The 20,737-nt window shown below is 38.7% G+C and overlaps 1 protein-coding gene across 6 annotated transcripts in view; it reads right to left on the reverse strand.

Annotated features, from left to right (window-relative positions):
* Nucleotides 1-2,608: 2,608 nt before the first annotated feature.
* TNFRSF19 (TNF receptor superfamily member 19) overlaps nt 2,609-20,737 on the reverse strand; it is a 107,799-nt gene continuing 89,670 nt past the window's right edge. For all 6 annotated transcript variants that reach the window (XM_045017463.1, XM_045017448.1, XM_045017457.1 and 3 more), the window contains 5 exons: nt 15,613-15,777; nt 14,400-14,525; nt 10,995-11,097; nt 8,187-8,587; nt 2,609-5,133 (listed from right to left, as the gene is read on the reverse strand). In XM_045017463.1, the coding sequence (XP_044873398.1) occupies nt 8,194-8,587; nt 10,995-11,097; nt 14,400-14,525; nt 15,613-15,777 (788 nt within the window). In that variant the 3' untranslated portion in view covers nt 2,609-5,133; nt 8,187-8,193. The remainder of the gene's footprint in view (nt 5,134-8,186; nt 8,588-10,994; nt 11,098-14,399; nt 14,526-15,612; nt 15,778-20,737) is intronic.

The raw sequence follows: 20,737 nt of genomic DNA on the forward strand, positions 1-20,737 counted from the left end.
AAGAAGATCCCGTGGAGATTTTCAGATTGGGGAAAAAATCATAACCCTGTGTGGATGACAAATGTAGCCAGGAACCCAGTGTCCAGATCACCATTAGCAGCATTAACTGTATCCAGGAGGGAGAAAAGGGCAAGATGAGGTCTCCTCACTTTTATTTTAGTGTTAGTGGTGATGGAGGACTCAGGAATAGATATCGGGGGGAGGCGATTGCAGCCCGGAGCTAGGGAGAGGACTGAATACAGGGGCCAACAAAAGGGGCAGAGAAATGAGAATGTAAAGAGCCAAAAAGACAGGCCCGCCCAAGAGGAGTGTAACAGGGTACTGGCCTTTTAGAGCCAGAGGAGGCAGTCTGGGAGGTCAGTTACCTTGCGTCAGGTGTCCAGAGAAGGTGAACAAAGGCCAAGGGAATATGTAGACTCGACATTGGCTGAGAGAAATATGGTCCAAGGAATAGTTAGTGTCTGGGAGGGGGAAGGGTTAGGAAAACCCAGGCCATTGTTCTGTTAAGGGCCCAAGACCAGGAACCTTGTAGACAGGACGGGTAAGGCTCCCTTCTCCCTCACAGTCCAGACAGCACCCAGGACAGCACTGGTTATTAGTCCCACCCAGGAAGCATCAATGGAAGCAGATGATTAGATGGGTAAATTAAGAAGAAAACTCCAAGCCCAGTTATGGAGTGACTTCTTAGCAGAAGAACTCAGTCCCCAGAAGGGCTGTGAAACCCTTGAACTTAATGGGAGAGCTGCAGATTGGGGTGGACATGACTTGAATCACCCAGCCTGGAGAAGGAAGGGCTGTGTGAACCCTGACTGTAAAGGAAGAGTTTGTAGGCTGGGAAAGTCAGGACTTGAATCATAGTCCCAAAAAGGAGGACTGTACAGCCCTGAACCTAACGGGAGTAGGCAAAGAGGAGGGAGAGGCTCTTTTTTTTTGGGAGATGGCTGCTGTGCAGTAAATTAGACCCACAGTGGAGGGTCTGGTGTTCTGAAGATGTTGGGTGTGAGTAGATGTATTCCCAAAACTGAGACAGGAGACTGCAGTGGCACGTTATGACACAGAAGGGGCATATTCAGAAACTGCATCCTCAGGCCCTCTTAGAGGTCCAGAGAGGCCTGGGCCACATCAAGCTTTTGAGGCCCCTAGCTGTAATACAAATTAAAAATGATGACACGTAAAGAAAATAAGGCACCAAAAAAAGAGAGATAATTTGCATAATTTTTTAGTTAACAAATGCTTTCCTGGGCCGCTAGGGATGCACATAAAAACAAGTTGCAAAACTTATCAAATGCCAAAAAATTAACAAGGGTCTAAATCTGAGCCCTCCCCCCTCCTTTGAGCACTGATTGGCCTTGTGCATCCTACACGGAGGAAAGGAACATTCCGACACTGGCTAAAGCAAAAGAAGGGGTCGGACAACAGCATGAGGAAAGGGAAGAACTGAAGAAAGGAGGCACTGCTTTTCAAAGAAAGAAACGGACATTCCGGGTAAGAGAGAGACAACTAGAGAAATGAGGGGGTAGAATGGTATTAAATGGCAGGAGAGGGGAGAAAAGGAATTAAAGACAAACATGCCAGTAAGCGCACACCTTTCGGGATGATTTGTGTGTATGCGCATGCATGCTCATAAATGCTAATGCATTTTGTTTGCAGCTTTCATAGACAACTCAGTCTGGCTGCAAGGGATGGCACGGCTCTGATGAGCACTTGGAATTTTGTGGGCTGCACTGGAGTAGTTAAGTGACTGGAGAAAAATAACTGCAGTAAATGAGACAGGACTAAATTAAATTTACCAGAATTAAGAAATCACCCCTGAGGGTGGGGGAACATAGCCACTCCCAAATTATTTGGAGATTAGCCACTGAAAACAACTTTAGCTATTGGCAACTCTAGATGGACCCGCCAACACAAGCAGGCTGGCTCTACTTTAGCACTAATGCTTAGGCTTTTCAAGCTTATGAGCGCTCCCCACAGCATGCTTTATTTAAGTTTAAAAATGAGTTTCACTTTTGAGCTTGGTTATGGGTCAAAAATCTCTCATTGGACTTCCCAATATCCCAATCCTTGACTCTACTATAAAGATGCTGATAAATTGGCAAGGGCATCACACCTGCAGGCTCATGTTCAGTTGGTTATCTAACATGACCGCTAAGTCCTTTTCTGAGTCACTACTTTCCAGAACAGTCCCTACGCCTCATGTAAATGTGTTGGGATTCCCTTAAATATCACGCCAACTCTATGAAGTATTTGGATTTAAACAGATTACACTACAAAATCAATCTGTTGAGCTCACCAAAAGATTCTCTCTCCACTTGGGACCAATACCCAATTTGAAGCATCATGCCTTCAATGGGTGATATCTTCAAGCTCCCACAACTTGAAGAATTAATAATTCTAATTTGAAGTAACATGTACTTCAAAATAATATTGGGCCAGATTATGCCATTTTTTAAAGCAGCACTCTACTCAAATCAGTGGGGAAATCTGTTTAAAAGATTATTGCCTGATATGGTCCATCATTATAGTAATGAGTAATATTCACTGGTTGAAATCAACAAAGGAAGAACAATTCATGTAACAGTTTATTCACAAATAGAAAAAGTATTACAAAACAATTTACATAAGATTATAATTTACAGATTTTTTTTAAAAAGTCCAATATGTAAAACAGGACTGAAAAAACTGTGTGTTAGGCACACTGTCTAAATGTGTTATTTGTTTTATATTGGCATATACGTTGCTTGCATATACAATATAAACAAGACCAATTTGGTTAAATTAAGAAAAACTATTCAAAAATATATACACACTATACATATATATTTAAAGAGACTTATTCAGCAGTGTTTTGGTGTAGGGTGTTGGTTTATTTTTGTTTTGATTTTTTTTTTTTTTTACAATTTGCTCTTAAATTATAGGTCTCTCCATTAGAGGAACTTTGTATATAGCTGCTGGACAAAAATGATCAAAGTGTAAATTCCAATGGGAAACATACTTATTGGTGAAAGATTCTGGCAAAGTTTCAGTACGATTTTAAAAGGAATTCCTGATGGCTAACATTTTAATCTCCACACCTATTCTAACAATATTTTGCAATATAATGAAATGCACTTTGGATTTTTCTCTTTACACAATATATACAAAAACAAATGTGTGTTCATGCAGTAAATAGTAGAAAGTAATATTTTCATTTTCTCTAATGTATAAAGTAACAAAAGGAATTTTGAACCACAGTGTTCTGATCTGAATAAATCTTTAGCAAATGTGTATATTAACAATTGTACTGCAGGCACAACTGTGTAGCACAGTGAGTCAGTGATCATATAGTAGCATTTACTGTATAAATATTCATACAAATGATTTCATCAGTAACCCTCCACCATCTTCTGGAACTCTTACTCATGATGAGTAGCTCTTACTCACACAAGTAGTCCCATTGTCTTTTGCCAAAGCAACAAGATGCTTTGGCATTCAACACTGCATCTAATTATTCTTTTGCCAGTCCAAACTTCTGTTGGTGTGTGTCATCAGCAAGAGAGTTTTTCCTTTAAAGAAACTGAACGTTTGCATGGCAATGTAGATACTGATAAATCCCCTTGCAGCAAGAAGGGAACATTTATGGCAAATCTACAGCATTTTGCTGATTACTTTTATTGTGCCAAGACCACACGCGGTGGTTTATAGTACACTTATAAGAAGAGTTCAAAATCTCACAGCTCAATCCTGCTGAATGTAGTTCTTAGTGCAGTTCACTGGAATTACTGGTAGTAAGCACAGTACCTGGTTAAATGCGTGTGCAGTTCAAACCCTAACATAAGATGCAAAGTTGGGGCTAAGTCATATCTCTAGTATTTCAGGGAGAGGAACAAAAGAAGTTACACCAGTAAGATGATATGTTTAACTCAATTTAGTCATGTGCATAACTTGATGGTTCAATTAAGGTATATGTTTAAATAATTATTGTGAACTTGCTTCTCAGTGGGCTTTTTGGAAGAAGTGAATTTTTAAGAGATACTAAAATGAGGAGAGGACAGCGGCTTAGATGAAATTTAAAAAATGAACCAGTAGAAGAAAAAGGACTAGGTCACCATGACCCCTGAAACTCATCCATGACTATAGTAATAGTTTAGCTCTCACTTATATGAATACTTTCATGGTATGTTTACTGTAATTTGACATGACAATTTATTACAAAAATTATTTCAACATCTAAAAAGTATGTGATATAACAAGTCCAATATGCTGACCCTTCCACATATTGAACATACCAAACAAAAAATACAAAAAGCCCTATCTATGAGGCTGATTTTTATAAATCTAAATCCAAATTAAGGCAAATCTCCTGGTTTAAAAAGAAGTGTGATTTTTTTAGGGCACTTCAATAACCCATATTATTGTAACATGCTAATTGCTTAGTTCCCATAGTTTTATTATGTATTACACTTTAACTTAATGGCTAAAGTGTAATACATAATAAAAGCATCATTTTTATCAACAGATGATCATCACATAAATAGAAGTGGTTTTTTTTTTACTCATTCTATAGAAGAAATTGTGAATTAACATTACATCTAGCCCGGGCAGATTCCTAATACATGATTAACTTTGCAAACAGAGTAACTGGCAAACTTCTGCCACACATCTTCTGTCATTTGTAGCCATATTTAACAGATCAGTATAAACACACTAATGTAATTCATTTTGTTATATTTACATAATCTTCTTAGGCTTTTCAAGCACCTTTGAGGCACAGAAGGTTGTTGTTTACAAAAGATGCAAAGTACAACAATAGATTCCAAGGCCAGAAGGGACCATTGTGATGATCTGGTCTGATCTCCTGTATAACACAAGCCAGAGAACTTCCCCATAATAATTCCTATTGAACTACAGCAATTTTTTTTAATATCATGAATCCACCTCAGTCTTCTCTCAAGTTGCCCCTTGATGTTTCAGCTTACAGCTGCTATGGCTCAGATGCAACTTCCTGATAGGTCCAAAATGCTGCCAATTTATTTCTGCTGTTTCTGAAATCATGTAACACTGAGGACCAGGCTGTGTTTAATTCACAAGCATTAACAGAGAGGCATTAGGGTAGCATTCAGTTCTAGTGCTGGCAGAAAAACTCCTTTTGGCTCCCTAAAAGAAAGTGACACAACAGTGGTTACACAAAATCACATAAAAACTGTATGTATTTCTCTACAAAATAAAATTTTAAAAACTTATTGCTGATTTTACGGTCACCTACTGTAAATACAACAAACAAAACAAATCACTAAAGCAGGCAAGAAACTGACGTGTCCTAAAAACATTCACTTGTAAATTTAACCATACACTCACACAATTCCAAGCTCTGTTAAAAATCACTCTTCTTTGAAATGATTTTATTCTAATTATCATTTATTTGCATTGCAATAGTGCCCAGAGACCCAAACAAGATTGGAGCCCCATTTTGCTCAGTGCTCAAACACATACTAAAAGGCAGTCCCTCCCCAAATAACATGCATTGTAAATAGATTAGAATCATAGAATATCAGAGTTGGAAGGGACCTCAGGTTTTTGCCCCCATTGCTCCCCTTGGAAGGCTGTTCCAGAACTTCACTCCTCTGATGGTTAGAAACTGTCATCGAATTTCTAGCCTAAACTTGATGTTCAGTTTATATCCATTTGTTCTTGTGCTTAACTTAAACAACTCCTCTCCCTCCCTGGTATTTATCCCTCTGATGTATTTATAGAGCTATCGTGTCTCCCTCAGCCTTTTTTGAGTTAGGCTAAACAAGCCAAGCATTTTTGGACATTGGAAACAATGTTATTCCTGGATATTATTCTTGAAGGGTTGGCACCAGAACTGGACAGTATTCCAGCAGCAGTCACACCTGTGCAAAATATAGAGGTAAAATAACCTCTCTATTCATACTCGAGATTCCCCTGTTTATGCATCCCAGGATCACATTAGCTCTTTTGGCCACAGTGTCACAATGGGAGCTCATATTCAGCTGCTTATCCACCATGAAAAGCAAATCTTCTTCAGAGTCACTGTTTCCCAGGACAGAGTCCCCTATCCTGTAAGTATAGCCTACTTTCTTTGTTCCTAGATATATAAATTTACATTTAAGCATATTAAAATGCATATTGTTTGTTTGCACCCAGTTTACCAAGTGATCCAGATTGTTCTGTATCAGTGACATGTCCTCTTCATTATTTATTACTCCCCCAATTTTTGTGTCATCTGCAAATTTGTCACTGATGGTTTTATGTTTTTTTCCAGGTAACTGATAAAAATATTCAATAGTGTAGGGTCAAGAACCGATCCTTGCGGGATCCCTCTGGAAACACACCCACTCAATGACGATTCACCATTTACAATTAGATTTTGAGACCTATCAGGTAGCCAGTTTTTAATCTATTTAATGTGTGTCATATTACTTTTATAATCAAAAAGTTGTGTAGTACCAAGTCAAACATCTCACAGAAGTCTAAATTTATTACATCAACATTATTACTTTTATCAACCAAACTTTTAATCTCTTAAAAAATATATCAAGTCAGTTTGACAGGATCTATTTTCTATAAACCCATCTTGATTTGCATTAATTACATTAACAAAAAAGGAGGGTAATTGAGTTCTGGATCAGCTGCTCCATTACCCTGCCCAGGATCTATGTCAGATTGACAGGCTATAATTATCCTGGTCATCCCATTGACCCTTTTTAAATACTGGCACAACATAAGCTTTTCTCCAGTCTTCTGGAACTTCCCCAGTGCTCCCAATGAAAATCAACATTAATGGTCCAGCGAGGTCCTAAGTCAGCTCTTTCAAAACTCTTGGATGCCAGTTTTCTGGACCTGCTAATTTAAAAATGTCTGACTTTAGTAGCTTCTGTTTAACAGCCTTGAGAGATACTTGTGCAATGGAAAGAGTGTTAGCATCACCATATGATGAGACTATGTAATCTGTTTTTTCCACAAACACAGAACAGAAATATTTATTGGATAGTTCTGCCGTTTTTGCATTATTATTGACAACTCTACCATTTCCATCTAGTAATGGACCAATACTATTGTCAGGATTCTTTTAGTTCCTAATACATTTTTTAAAACTCCTTATTGTCCATAACTCTGCTGGCCAAAGAGTCCTCTTTGTTTCTCTTTGCTTCCCTTGTCAATTTTCTACAGTTCTGTCCAGCTTCAGTACATGTTTAAAATTATACTTAAATCTAAGTTTCTGAGACATAGGCTCTGATTTACAAAAGGTTTAAAAAACAATTAAACAGACTTTGACAGGATTTGTTCTATACATTTCCAAAATATTCACATTCTTGTTAATTCCTAAACCCCTTTTATTTTTCATTCAATAAATACAACAAATAAGTGTTCAGATTGAAGGGAAGAAGATTAAAGAGAATCATTTTATAAGTGACATGCAATTTTTAAAAATAAGAGTAGGATTAGGTACTTTATGCTCCAAATGCCATAAAATTGCTACTTTTCAGATACAGGGCACAGAGAGTATTCTAAAAGAAAAATGCCCATCCAGTGGTACTCTGAACTTTTGTGATCCTTACAATGCTCTAGAAGAGACAATAGTTTCTCCCTTCCCATCATTTTGACCTTGTTTACTCTGTACATTACACAATATTAAAAGATGCAGATTAAATCAAATTGGTTAAACATTTTATTTGTCAACAGGGAGATGTGACTGGCATAAAAAGAAGTTTGATGATCTCTTATATCTTTGTTTCTTCTTTATGCAGTAGTGGATTCATAGAGAAGGCTTTGTGTAGCCTTTCATACACATGAACAATGAAAAGTCTGCAATTCTTATTTCATAATCAGGGGCTTCCTTTGAGTTCCACCATATAATTATTAAACTAGTTTTTGCACTTAAATTTTCACAACACTGACAACTGTCAGTGCAACTTGTTCATGCTGGCTCAAACCCTCCATTCTGATTCACACTATTGTTACATTGTAGTATGGGAAAATACCATACTTTTAAAATTCACATAATGCATTTAAATTTTTGAAAATTTTGCAATTATATCATATAAATTACTCCACCAATTCTTCTACTTATATTTGTCTCAGTGTGGCTGGAGGTCTTATACATTCTTATCTTGGTCTCCCTCAGAATGTACCATTCTAACAACAAACAGGTTTTCTTAATTTTTTTTTACAGATATGTATCTTACCTTATTATCAGTCTGTGGGATGATTAATTGTTTCATCACACTCTGACATTGGCAGGTTTTCAGGAGCTGATGAGTTCTGAACTAATGAAGCATCCACACATATGCTCTGTTTGGAAAGTTCAGTGGATTCTGCAAAGTTTCCAGCATGAGACTTAGCTGAAATAAGTACATCACTTAGATCCTGGTCATTATCTGAATCTATATTGGCTCTGTTTTCAATCTCTGGATCGAAGGAACTGATATCTCCTCCAGTCAGTTCTTGATAAGATTCACAGAAAGAGATGCTGTCACAACAAGCAGGGTTTTGCATAAGAGGCCAAGCATCTGAAAGGTCTCCACAGGCAGAGTGTGAAAGAGAACCGAGGAATGCAGGAATCATTTCTCCGACAGAATTTAAAGTCCTGCCAAGAGAAAAGAAACAGGTTGGAAAAAGTTTTCCAAAGACTATGACACTAGTAAGTGTTACATTAAGAAAATTAAACAGGCTCATAGGGTGAGGGATAGCTCAGTGGTTTGAGCATTGGCCTTCTAAACCCAGGGTTGTGAGTTCAATCCTTGAGGGGGCCATTTAGGGATCTGGGGCAAAAATCTGTCTGAGAATTGGTCCTGCTTTGAGAAAGGGGTTGGACTAGATGACCTCCTGAGGTCCCTTCCAACCCTGGTATTCTATGTTAAGCCAATACTCTGGAGGTAGCCATGTCCTGCTGGAGGAGAGATCGTCTGGCAGAGGTCTGTTGGCCTGATCCTCAAATCTGAAGACAGCAGGGGCATTGGGAACACAATGAAAGGTAGAGAGGATGTGCTGCTGGTTCCTCACACTCATTTGTACTCCTTAGTGACTCTCTTCTTTAGACTTCTTCATCCCTTACAACCAGCCTTCAAAATAGTATCTGATGTGACTAATAAGAAAGGTTTTGCTCTAATTTCTGTTTCTGCATTCAATATACATAATATTAGAGAACACTGATAGGTTATTTTTATTTTTAGAGGGACTACTTCCATCTTAGACAAAGAAAAAGAAACTGGAAGCAGTTTTCAGGTAAGTCACAGTCTAGGTCAGGTATTTTGAAGGTGACTATTACTGTGGTATCTAAGGGTATGTCTACACTGAAAACAAAACAAAACATGGCAATAAGTCTCAGAGTATGTCTACATTGTAATTAAAAACCCACAGATGGCCCATGCCAACTGACTTGGGCTAATGGCGCTCGGGCTAAGGGGCTGCTTAATTGCCATGTAGACATTTGGGCTCAGGCTGCAGCCTGAGCTCTGTGACCCTCCCATCTCACAGGGTCCTAGAGCCCAGGCTCCAGTCTAAGCCTGAATGCCTACACTGCAATTAAACAGGACCTTGGCCCAAGCCCCACGAGCCCAAGTCAGTTGACACAGGCCAACTGAGGGTTTTTAATTACAGTGTAGACATACTGTCAGAACCCAGGTCAACTGACTCAAGTTTGTGGGACATGCATTACAGGACTGAAAAAAGCCATGTAGACGTTCCTGCTCACGCAAGGCTGTAGGTTTCAGATCCCAGACTCCAGCTCAAGCAGGAATGTCTACACAACTTTTATTAGCCCTGTAGCATGAGCTCCGTGAGCCTGAGTCAGCTGACCCGGACTCTGAGACTCTCTGCCACAGTTTTTCTTTTTGCAATGTAGTTGAAGGAAAGAGACTTTTCTGGGAAAAGAAATTGGGGCAAACCCTTATTCTTATGGAAACCACCAAGGGATCTTTTATATCCTGAGAGAGTAGACCGGACTTCTATTTTTAAAGTCTTAACCAAAGACCCCACACAAACTGCATGGAACTCAATTTGTCAGCAGTGGAAGGATAAAGGGGCTGAGTCAACCTGGCACTTGAACATGTAGCTGCAGAATGCCTACATGTTTTAAATTTGATGCTTAGACTACTAAGCCATATTGTATCAAGGGCAGCTATTTAAAACCACCTCTAAATTTTTAGTCACATTTGACCACAGGAACAAAACAGCTAAAGGTCAGTTAAAACCTCATATAGAAAACAATTCTGGTTAAAAAAATATTCAGTGTTAAAATCTACAGTTAGGAAATATCAGATGACATCAAAAGCTTTCTATTTTTCCTCACTGTATAGGATTTGTGATGCATAAATAACTGTATCACCACTGTATTTATATTTGGCCAGATGCAAAGTTGGCTAGGAGTAGATGAATAGTTAGTACTATGGGACTCATCAACATTACATTAATCCAGTACTGGGCATTTGTACATAAATGATTAAACAAAATCTCATAGTAATCTCAAAAGTACTAGAACAGATCAGCCAATTCGGAGAGCAATTTAAAGTTTCTGAACCAAAAAAAATATAAACTGAGTTCATGGAGATTACAGGCCATACCACTGGCTTCCAGAATTCTGGTTCACTGTAGTAACTGTTCCAGGCAAACCAGAGGCCTGAATGAGATTACACAACATCCTGCTAGCCCATCAGAGAATAGAGGGTCACCAAAAGGCTAAAGGCAGATTGGGAGAGGGGAGGAAAATCCATCTGGGGAGGAAATTAGGACACTCCCCAAGATAAGGTGTTATTTTATTTTATTTTACTAGTGTCCAAATTTAAGGCTTGGATCTTGTATAGTTTTTCTTCTGGGTGAAAATGCAGAATCTGTTTCACCATAACATGAATTTTTCATGAATCTGGCAAACAGGACTTCCAGCAGTTCAAAGTTTTTCATTAAGTTCCACTGGAACTTGTGTAGCCTGTATAAATATTAATTTGTCTAACGTGCAAAGTAGTTAATACTCAGTACACTCTAAAAAACTGTGTTACCTTTCATAAAGTGTAGTCTGAGAGTGGAAAGTGCAGCTGTGACTGCTGTGCTCCATGCTGCAGGTCTCGTCACAGCACAGTGATGGAATCAAATGAACTGGGCCTACAGAAGAAAACTTTATTTTAATAGAGGTAAAACATGTCCTCAATTAATTCACAACAGGGCCATAAGTTTAAAGTCTGTATTCTTGTAAACTTATCATTTCCCCCCAATTTTACATAAATTAATTCATGAAGATGTGAGATGTCATTGTAAAAAATGGTTTTTTTAATTATTCCTGTAAACCCCAATCTTTTAAAAGCTGAACCTCCCCTTCAGGAAAATGAAAGCATTTGTGTCCTCCTTCAATCCCAAGGTGTGTTAGTAAGGGCCTACTACCTACCACTACTTTAGTTCTTCATAATATGATACTTCCTCTCCTTTCTTGCACGCTTTTATGAGGAGTAAAATAGCTAACAAACGCTGACATTTCAACCGTCATCACTGGCATCTGAGTTAGCACCTCTTGAAAAGAATGGGCAGTCCTTTCCTCATAGCTATTGTTTTAGGTTTTATTTTGAGGGTTTTCTCCACAACAATAACATTAACAATAACTGAGAGACTTTACTTTCATTTCAGAAAAAAATGAGTCTCTGGAGAAAAATTACAGGACTGCCCACGCACTCTCAGCTAGTCTTTTGTGCCTATCCTTTGGGAAACTGCACAAAACCATTAAAGACTGTTGCATTGCATAGAATCATCGGACTGGAAGGGCTCTCGAGAGGTCATCTAGTCCAGTCCCTGAACTCATGGCAGGACTAAGTATTATCTAGACCATCCCTGACAGGTGTTTGTCCAACCTGCTCTTAAAAATCTCCAATGATGGAGATTCCACAACCTTCCTAGGCAATTTACTTCAGTGCTTAACCACCCTGACAGTTAGGAATTTTTTCCTAATGTCTAACACTCACGGCAATTTAAGTCCATTGCTTCTTGTAGTAGCCTCAGAGATTAAGAAGGACAATTTTTCTACTTCCTCCTTGTAATAACCTTTTATGTACCTGAAAACTGTTATCATGTCCCCTCTAAGTCTTTTCTTCTCCAGACTAACCAAACCCAATTTTTTCAATTTTCCCTCAGAGGTCATGTTTTCTAGGCCTTTAATCATTTTTTGTTGCTCTTCTCTGGACTTTCTCCAATTTGTCCACATCTTTCCTGAAATGTGGCACCCAGAACTGGACACAATACTCCAGTTGAGGCCTAATCAGCGCAGAGTAGAACAGAATTCCTTCTCATGTCTTGCTTACAACACTACTGCCAATACATCCCAGAATGATGTTTGCTTTTTTTGCAACTGTGTTACACTGTTGACACACATTTAGCTTGTGATCCACTATGACCCCCAAGATCCCTTTCCACAATACTCCTTCCTAGGCAGTCATTTCCCATTTTGTATCTGTGCAAGTGATTGTTGCTTCCTAAGTGGAGTACTTTGCATTTGTTCTTATTGAATTTCATCCTATTTACTTCAGACCATTTCTCCAGTTTGTCCAGATCATTTTGGATTTTAATCGTATCCTCCAAAGCACCTGTAGCTTCTTATCGTCCACAAACTTTATAAGTATACTCTCTATGCCTTTATCTAATTCATCGATTAAGATATTGAACAGAACCAGACCCAGAACTGATCTCTACAGGACCCAATTTGATATGCCCTTCTAGCTTGACTGTGAATCACTGATAATTACTCTCTGAGAACGGTTTTCCAACCAGTTATGCACCCATCAAATGGTAACTCCATTTAAGTTGTATTTCCCTAGTTCAGTGGTCCCCAACCTTTTCTGGGTGGCGGGTGCTGGATGACGAGCCACCGTGGCCGGCGGACAAGCATCTGCCGAAATGCCCCGAGAAGTGGCAACGTCAATAGGCGTCGCCGCCGAAAATCAGTGGCATTTTGGTGGTGATGCCTCTTAGTGATGCCGATTTTCGGCGGCATTTTGATGGCAATGCCTCTTGATGACGCCACTTTTTGGCGGCATTTTGGCGTATGCTTGTCCGTCGGCTAGTACACAGGCGCACACAGATGCCCCGGTGGGCACCATGGCACCTGCGGGCACTGCGTTGGAGACCCCTGCCCTAGTTTGTTTATGAGAAGGTCACATGAGACAGTATCAAAAGCCTTACTAAAGTCAAGATATGCCACATCTACCTACTGCTTCCCACCATCTACAAGGCTTGTTACTTCAACATATGCACAATGGGCCACAGTTAAGGTTACTCATGCAGTAAAGAGCCAGGGCACTGAGCTGCCATGCTGTGGGTAGCATTTTAATATTGGTACAGGCCAGCAATAAATTACTATCCTTCTGAAGCAATCCTTGAACTGTGTGCTCTTTGGTCTCTACCCAAGGATGAATGTGTAAAAGAAAGAAAGAAACAATGTCTGTAAAATTTCAGTCTAAAATGGAAGGTTTTAGAAAACTCTGAGCCACTAGAAACAGGGGATAAGAGAGGAAATTATTATGCTGACACTATAATGGTAATTACAAATGTACATAGAAAAACAGATCTCTTAGTATGGTGTTAGATGATATAATCAGTACCATGTGGTGATTTTAACTGTGTCTATACTGATATTAGTTTACCACAGTTTAATAACTTTGAATGTTCAAGCCTCCTAGGGTAGGTTTACACTATAATTAAGATCCCGCAGGTGGCCCATGCCAGCTGACTAAGGCTCATGGGTATCGGGCTAAGGGGCTGTTTAACTGCAATGTAGACATATGGGCTCAGGTGAGGTGGGAGGGTCCCAGAGCTCAGTGTGCAGCCCAAAGCCCTGTGAGCCCTAATCAGCTGGCAAGGGCCAGCTGTGGGTGTCTTACTGCAGGGTAGACATATCCTTAATGTAACCTTGGGATTAGGTTCACTGTGAAAATGCTGAAGTTCAGGCTGACTGATCACACACATCAATTTAAATCTCAAAGCCTGAGCTAACAGTACTTTTTAGGAGCAATAGGAAACAAACATGTCTAAACAGACCTGCAGAAGAGTTCTGTGTAAGCTCGAAAGCTTGTTTCTTTCACCAACAGAAGTTGGTCCAATAAAAGATATTACCTCACCCACCTTGTCTCTCACATGTCTGAACTGGCAGATTATTTACATGAAGGATCAGCTGACCCAAAACAATAAAACAAAACCTACCTCAACAGCTTCTGGAAAATTCTAGGCCTATAATGAGAAGGCCACTTTCTTTTAACACTTACAGTCAATCCTAACCTTAAGAAAGAATGATAATGTCAAATTACCATGATTTAACTAGGAAACCAACCAAAGCAACTTGACTGCTAGATAAAAACTCAGCATTTCATGTGTTCCTGATGTTTAGACTTCTTATTTCCATAAGGCCTTATGGAGACCTAACTTACCACATGTCTGTGATGCATCTCGTTGACACTGACAACATGTTCTGTGAGCATATTCATTAAGCCGGGGTCTATCAAAACACGACAGTTCAGAACCATTGTAATGAATATCCAGTGATCTCACAGACCCTTTGAGTAAAATTGAAGAGAAAATGTATCATTATGCTCTATTTGTTTTTGTTCACAATTTTTTATACTTATGGAGTATTTAACATTATAGTTCACAAAATGTTCACATTTCTAGTTTCATAGACGTTAGACCAGAAGGGCACCTTATGATCATGTGGTCTGATCTCTTGCATAACACAGGCTATTGTATTCTTGCACTGAGTCCAAGAAATTGTAGTTCAACTTGAATCTCTTCTAGAAAGACATCTGATCTTGATTTAAAGACTTCAAGTGATTAAGAATACATCCCTTTCCTTAGTAAGATCTTCCAATGGTTAATTACCTTCACTAGTAAAAATGTATGCAGTATTTTCCATTTGAATATTTTTAGCTTCAGCCACTGGATATTTATTTTGTCTTTATTTGCTAGATTACAGAGCCCTCTACTATAAGCAATCTTCACCCAATGTAGGTACTTATGGACTATGGTGAAATCACCTTTTAAATTTCACTACAATAAGTTTAACAGATTGAACTCCTTAAAACTCATTATAAGATCAGCCCTCAAATAATTATGGCAGCTCTTCTATGAACCTTCTCCAATTTTTCAATGAGTGGCCTCACCAATACCATATATAGAGGTAATATCTCCCTATTCCTACCTGATATTTCCTCTTTATACATCTAAGGATCATTTAAAGTCATTTTTATCTTAATTAAAGATATTTTTTAAAATGAGGGCAAAATATCATGCTTTAAGTTTGCTCTTATTTTAATGTTAATTTTAAGCAGTCTGAAAATATGGATGAAACGTTGACAAAAGTATTAATTAAAACATAGCTGATTAAGGCATTTCATTCATCTTGAATATGTCTATAAATATGGATAAATCCTTAGTGACAAACTTGGCATTTTTTCTTCAATAATATAGTAATATTAGTACTGAAATTTTAAAGCGACAAGTCTCTCATTGCACATTTTGTACTATTTTAAACAGGCTTACATTCACACCATATTGCCAAAGGCTTGACCCTGCAAAGGGATCTGTTGTACTGCACACTCTTGTTACTCTTAAAACAAAACAAAACAAAAATAGTTGGAAACTCACAGCTTTGCTTCTTCTCCATAAACTGTCTCTTACAGTAAATAACACAAAGGATGAGAAGAGCTAAGAGCACTGTGGCCAGGGCACTGCATATAACAGCCGCTAGAGCAGTATCCCGAGGACTGGAAGCAGTTGATGGGATCTTCACAAGATTCACTTTGATAGTACCTAAAATATAATTAAGCACATAGGTAAGGCATGCTGTGTGGACAGTTTAGGTAAATGGAAAATCCTAGAAATATAACTAGAACAGGCTCTTAGCACAGAAAAAAAGGACTCTCCATCTTCTAATGTGTCAACAGCAAAGCTGTATAACTAATATTAATATAGCTTATCCTCAGTTATGTTACGTACCCTCAATTACGCTGTCAGGTGCAGACACTTCTAAAATAGCACAATTGGTTAAATGGGCGTATAATGATTTGTGGCTGAATACATATAGACACCCTGGTTGTCAGGGAGGATTGAACCAGGACCTTTAGCAACAAAACATAGGCCTTTGCTACTTGAGCTACAGGAAATCTGTCTAGCTTTGAGAAAGTAGCTAACTGTATAGTTAAAGGGACCACCCACTAGCAGGAGTTACAGTCACACACTAGGCCATTTTTTTCATGCTCCCCTGTTAAGGAATCTTGTTGTGAGTTAGAGGTCCACAGGAATTCAAGTCCATTAGAAGCACCATTTTGTCCTAAACTTGGTTACATATACACACAGGCACCAAGGCTGTCAGAAGAATCAAACTCCGGATTTTCAACTGTGATGGGACTTTATGTACATATAGTGATGGTTTGTTATAAACAGATTACAATTCTTACAGCCACCATACTAACAATTTCAGCCATCCTTTTGGTTTTGGGGGAAAATGAATATTTTTACATGGCAAAGAGAATAGGAGTTGACTAGTGTCAAAGAGGTCCAATTGCAATTATGGGAGGTATCTTATATATTGAGGATGTGCCAATTTTTGTTTTCATTTTTCATTAAATGCTTTCTTATAACTGCTTAAAAAAGCTTTCTTACACTGACTCAGTTCAGACCAGCTTATCAATTTCAGTGCACACTGGAATCTACATTAATTCCATAAACTTTCATGAGGGAAAAAAACAGACCTTTGAGCTTTTATCTGACTGCAAGTTTTTAAAAAGCCCAACAAACCACATTTTATTAACTTATGAAAACATGTAGAATGTGCCTAGTCTTGAAAACATCCTTGGTTAAAACTGAAAGACTATAATTTCCTGAGAAATGATCCATAGTAATAATTTTCAGTTGGGAGATCAAGGCCTGCCAGAATACGATAAAATCACTAATCAAGTCTTACATGTAATAGGTTGTTATCCTAAGTTTGCGACATGATAATAAGAGAGAACAGGATCCTTAGATTGTTTGAACTATCAAAGCATATTACTTTTAAAATACATTTTTCTAGACCAAGGCCTGATCTACACTTAAAAGTTAGGTCAACATAGCTCTGGTACTCAGGGGTATGAGTTTTTCACACCCCTGAGCACCATAGCTATGCCAATCTAACCCCCAGGAGTAAATATGGCTAGTTCGATGGAAATTGCTTCTGTCGACCACGCTACTGCTGCTTAAGAAGGTGGATTATCTACCCCTTCCATCACTGTAGGAAGCATCTACCCAGCATATCAATGGCACCGTAGCTGTGCCGCTGTAGCACCTGTAGCATAGACATGGCCTGAGTATAGTATTTCCAATATACACATCAGCAGGGTTTGTGGACACCAAGTATTTTTTTTTAAAAGAATCCCTGGCCCTCTTAGACCAGTCATATTAACAATTTTATTGGCCACAAAACAAATTGGTATTACTATTAAATATTATGTTCATTCTGACCCACTGCAAGTCTGCAGAGAACATGCTTTTTGACTAAGAAAACCTCTAGGCAAATGGTTAATCGCAAGTTTTAAAAATTCCTTAAGGAGTGACCATTTTCCTGGGGCTTCAGGAGGCTTGTAGTGAGTGCTACGTCACAGAAGGAGAGAGGATTTGGCCAGAATGTAGAGGGGGTCAGCTCAGGTGTCCTGGAACAGAGGTAAGGCTTTTAGTGGAGGATTAGCTACTGAAAGTCTGGAAATTAATTGTTTTCATATAGTTACAACATTCTAGTAGGCCTTGAGGCTGCATTAGGAGCTGCTAGTATGGATCTGTGTACTCATGCAAAGTGTCGCTGTAATCAGTGGGACTCTGCAGAGGAAAAGAGGCCATGCTGGGGGGTCCCTATGCAAGGCTAGGGTATAAGCCAAAATGTGGGCCTTTCTTGTACCATTGTGTCTTGCCAAAGGATAACAGGGTTTTTTAAAAAGTCATGTCTCAAAATTCATGTCTATAAAGATGCTAAAGGAATACTACTCCATGAATTTTCCCTGCTTACTGATTTTATATGTTGAAACTTTTTCATTGTACTGAAATCACAGTATTTTTATTATTATGGCACATGGTCTACCTAGTGTTTAGATTTCAGATTATGGGATAAAGGCATTTCCCTTCATTAGTTTAGAGCAGGGTTACAGAATGTTAGGAACCACTAGGAAAGGGATAGATAATAAGACAAAAAATATCATAATACCACTATATAAATCCATGGTACACCCACACCTTGAATACTGTGTGCAAAAATGATATATTAGAATTGGGAAAAGGTACAGAGAAGGGCAACAAAAATGATTATGGGTATGGAACAGCTTCCAAATGAGGAGAGATTAAAAAGATAGAGACTATTCATCTTGGAAAAGAGACAACTAAGTGGGATATGATAAAATCATGAACGGTGTGGAGAAAGTGAATAAGGAAGTGTTATTTAGCCTTTCACATAACACAAGAACCAGGGGTCACACAATGAAATTAATAGGTAACAGGTTTAAAACAAAAAAGGAAGTACTTGTTCACACAACATACAGTTAATCTGTGGAACTCATTGCCAGGGAATGTTGTGAAGACCAAAAATATACCTGGATTCCATAAATAATTAGATAAGTTCATGGAGAACAGGTCCATCAATGGCTATTAGCCAAGATGGTCAGGGATGTGACCCCATCCTCTGGGTGTCCCTAAATCTTTGACTGCCAGATGCTGGGACTGGACGACAAGGATTGGATCACTTGATGATTGCTTTGTTCTGTTCATTCCCTCTGAAGCATCTAGCATTGGCCACTGTCAGAAGACAGGACACTGGGCTAGATGGACCATTGGTCTGACCCAATATGGCCATTCTTATGTTCTTACATTCTTATTTGAGACCCACAAACATAATGGCTCAGATTAAGTGAACCACCGAAGCATGTGATTACCTTTAAGCTTGTTATAGGACTTAAGTACATGCTTAAATGTTTTCTGGGATAGAGACGGATTTAATCGCATGCTTAAAGTTAAGCACATATTTAAGTGCTTTGCAGAACTGGTGCCAATATGCTGTTAAAATACAATAACCGGGGGAAGGGGGAGGGAAGATCCTACAGTGAGATTCTGGAAAGAACACAATGTTGTGCATTATTAAAAATAAACTTTAAAAAGGCACTTTATTTCAGAAAAAAAAATTGCATTTAGTTTTCAAACTCTCAGTTCCTGTATATTCTAGGACAGGGATCAGCAACCTTTGGCACACAGCTTGCGAGGGTAAGTCCCCTGGCGGGCCGGGCTGGTTTGTTTACTGCTGTGTCTGCAGCTTTGGCCGATCGCGGCTCTCACTGACCGTGGTTTGCTGCTCCAGGCCAATGGATGTGCTGGCTGCCACTTCCCGCCACCCCCACTGGCCTGGAGTGGCGAACCGCGGCCAGTGGGAGCTGCGATCAGCCGAACCTGCGGACGCGTCAGGTAAGCAAACCGGCCCAACCCACCAGGGTGCTTACCCTGGTGAGCCATGTGCCAAAGGTTGCCGATCCCTGTTCTAGGGCAAGAATTTCCAAGAATACTCTGAAACCAGAATATTAAGAGTGCCTCCTGTACTGATTTCTAGAAGTAAGACTAAATACAAATTCTTCCCTGGATTAATGAATAATACAATGTAGGTAGAGATGTGTTTTAAAAACAAACAAACTTTTCATTAATTCAAGATGATTAAACAGCAATATCTGTGGTAATACTAAACACGCAAATCCCAGCTGTATCACTAAAAGGTCTGCCAATAAACAAAATAGTTGAATTTTTCAGCCAATTTATACTAAGCAACCAGACACTGGACAAAAAGTAAAAACACCTCCTTTAACATTTACTTAGAACTGTGGCTTATTACAGTAACTACAGGAATAAGAATGACAAATTTTTCTGTAGTAGATTAACCATTTGAAACCAGAATTAGGGATTTGACATTTTATGTGTGCCTTCAGTGGATACAGTAATAACTGTCAGCACCAAGGGTACTAAGTTTCAGAATTCTATGCAGTGTATTCTATTAGTCAGATACATATTGAGTCAAATCACTGTTAACTAGTAGGAGCTGTATTGAGTAAAACAATGTTAATTATGGCTTCATTTAGAGCAAAATGGCAGAGTGCGTGATGTGCTACATCTTAATGTTTAGGTTAAAACCCTGTATAGATAAAAATGAATTCAAATGTCTTAGCCCACATATTGGAATAATAAGGGTGTTGCTGATCAAGACAGAAACATTGGCATGACTATAAATAGAAGTTTCCACTTTAGCTGTCCATTCTATATTTGGTTTGAATGAGTGCTAATAACTTTAGTTTGAAAATAATTCAATTTGCAAATGTTTAAAACATGAGTATGCTCATTTAAAGGAGAACAAACAAAACAAACAACACCCCTCCAAGCTCTCCTGCCCTACTCTCCTCCAAACAGAAAAAACACAAAATTGATAACACATTACAAGTACTATAATGAGATAACATCTTTGGAAAAAAGAAATAATCCTGATCAGATTTCTGAACCTTCCCACGAATAAAAGATTGACTGCTTTCTCCTGATCTTTGAGTAAGAGGTAAGAAATGTTATTAAACATGACCAGAGACTGTGGTAAACACTGGAAAGACTGTCTCCTAACATCTGCAAAAGGACAGCCATTTGCGTGCATGGACTAGATCCAAAAGTTCATCATGTCAAACCACATTTTTCAAATATGCTCCAACTGCTGACTTTGAAGCATTTT

The sequence above is a fragment of the Mauremys mutica genome, chromosome 1, assembly GCF_020497125.1.
Source record: "Mauremys mutica isolate MM-2020 ecotype Southern chromosome 1, ASM2049712v1, whole genome shotgun sequence".
NCBI lineage: Eukaryota > Metazoa > Chordata > Testudines > Geoemydidae > Mauremys > Mauremys mutica.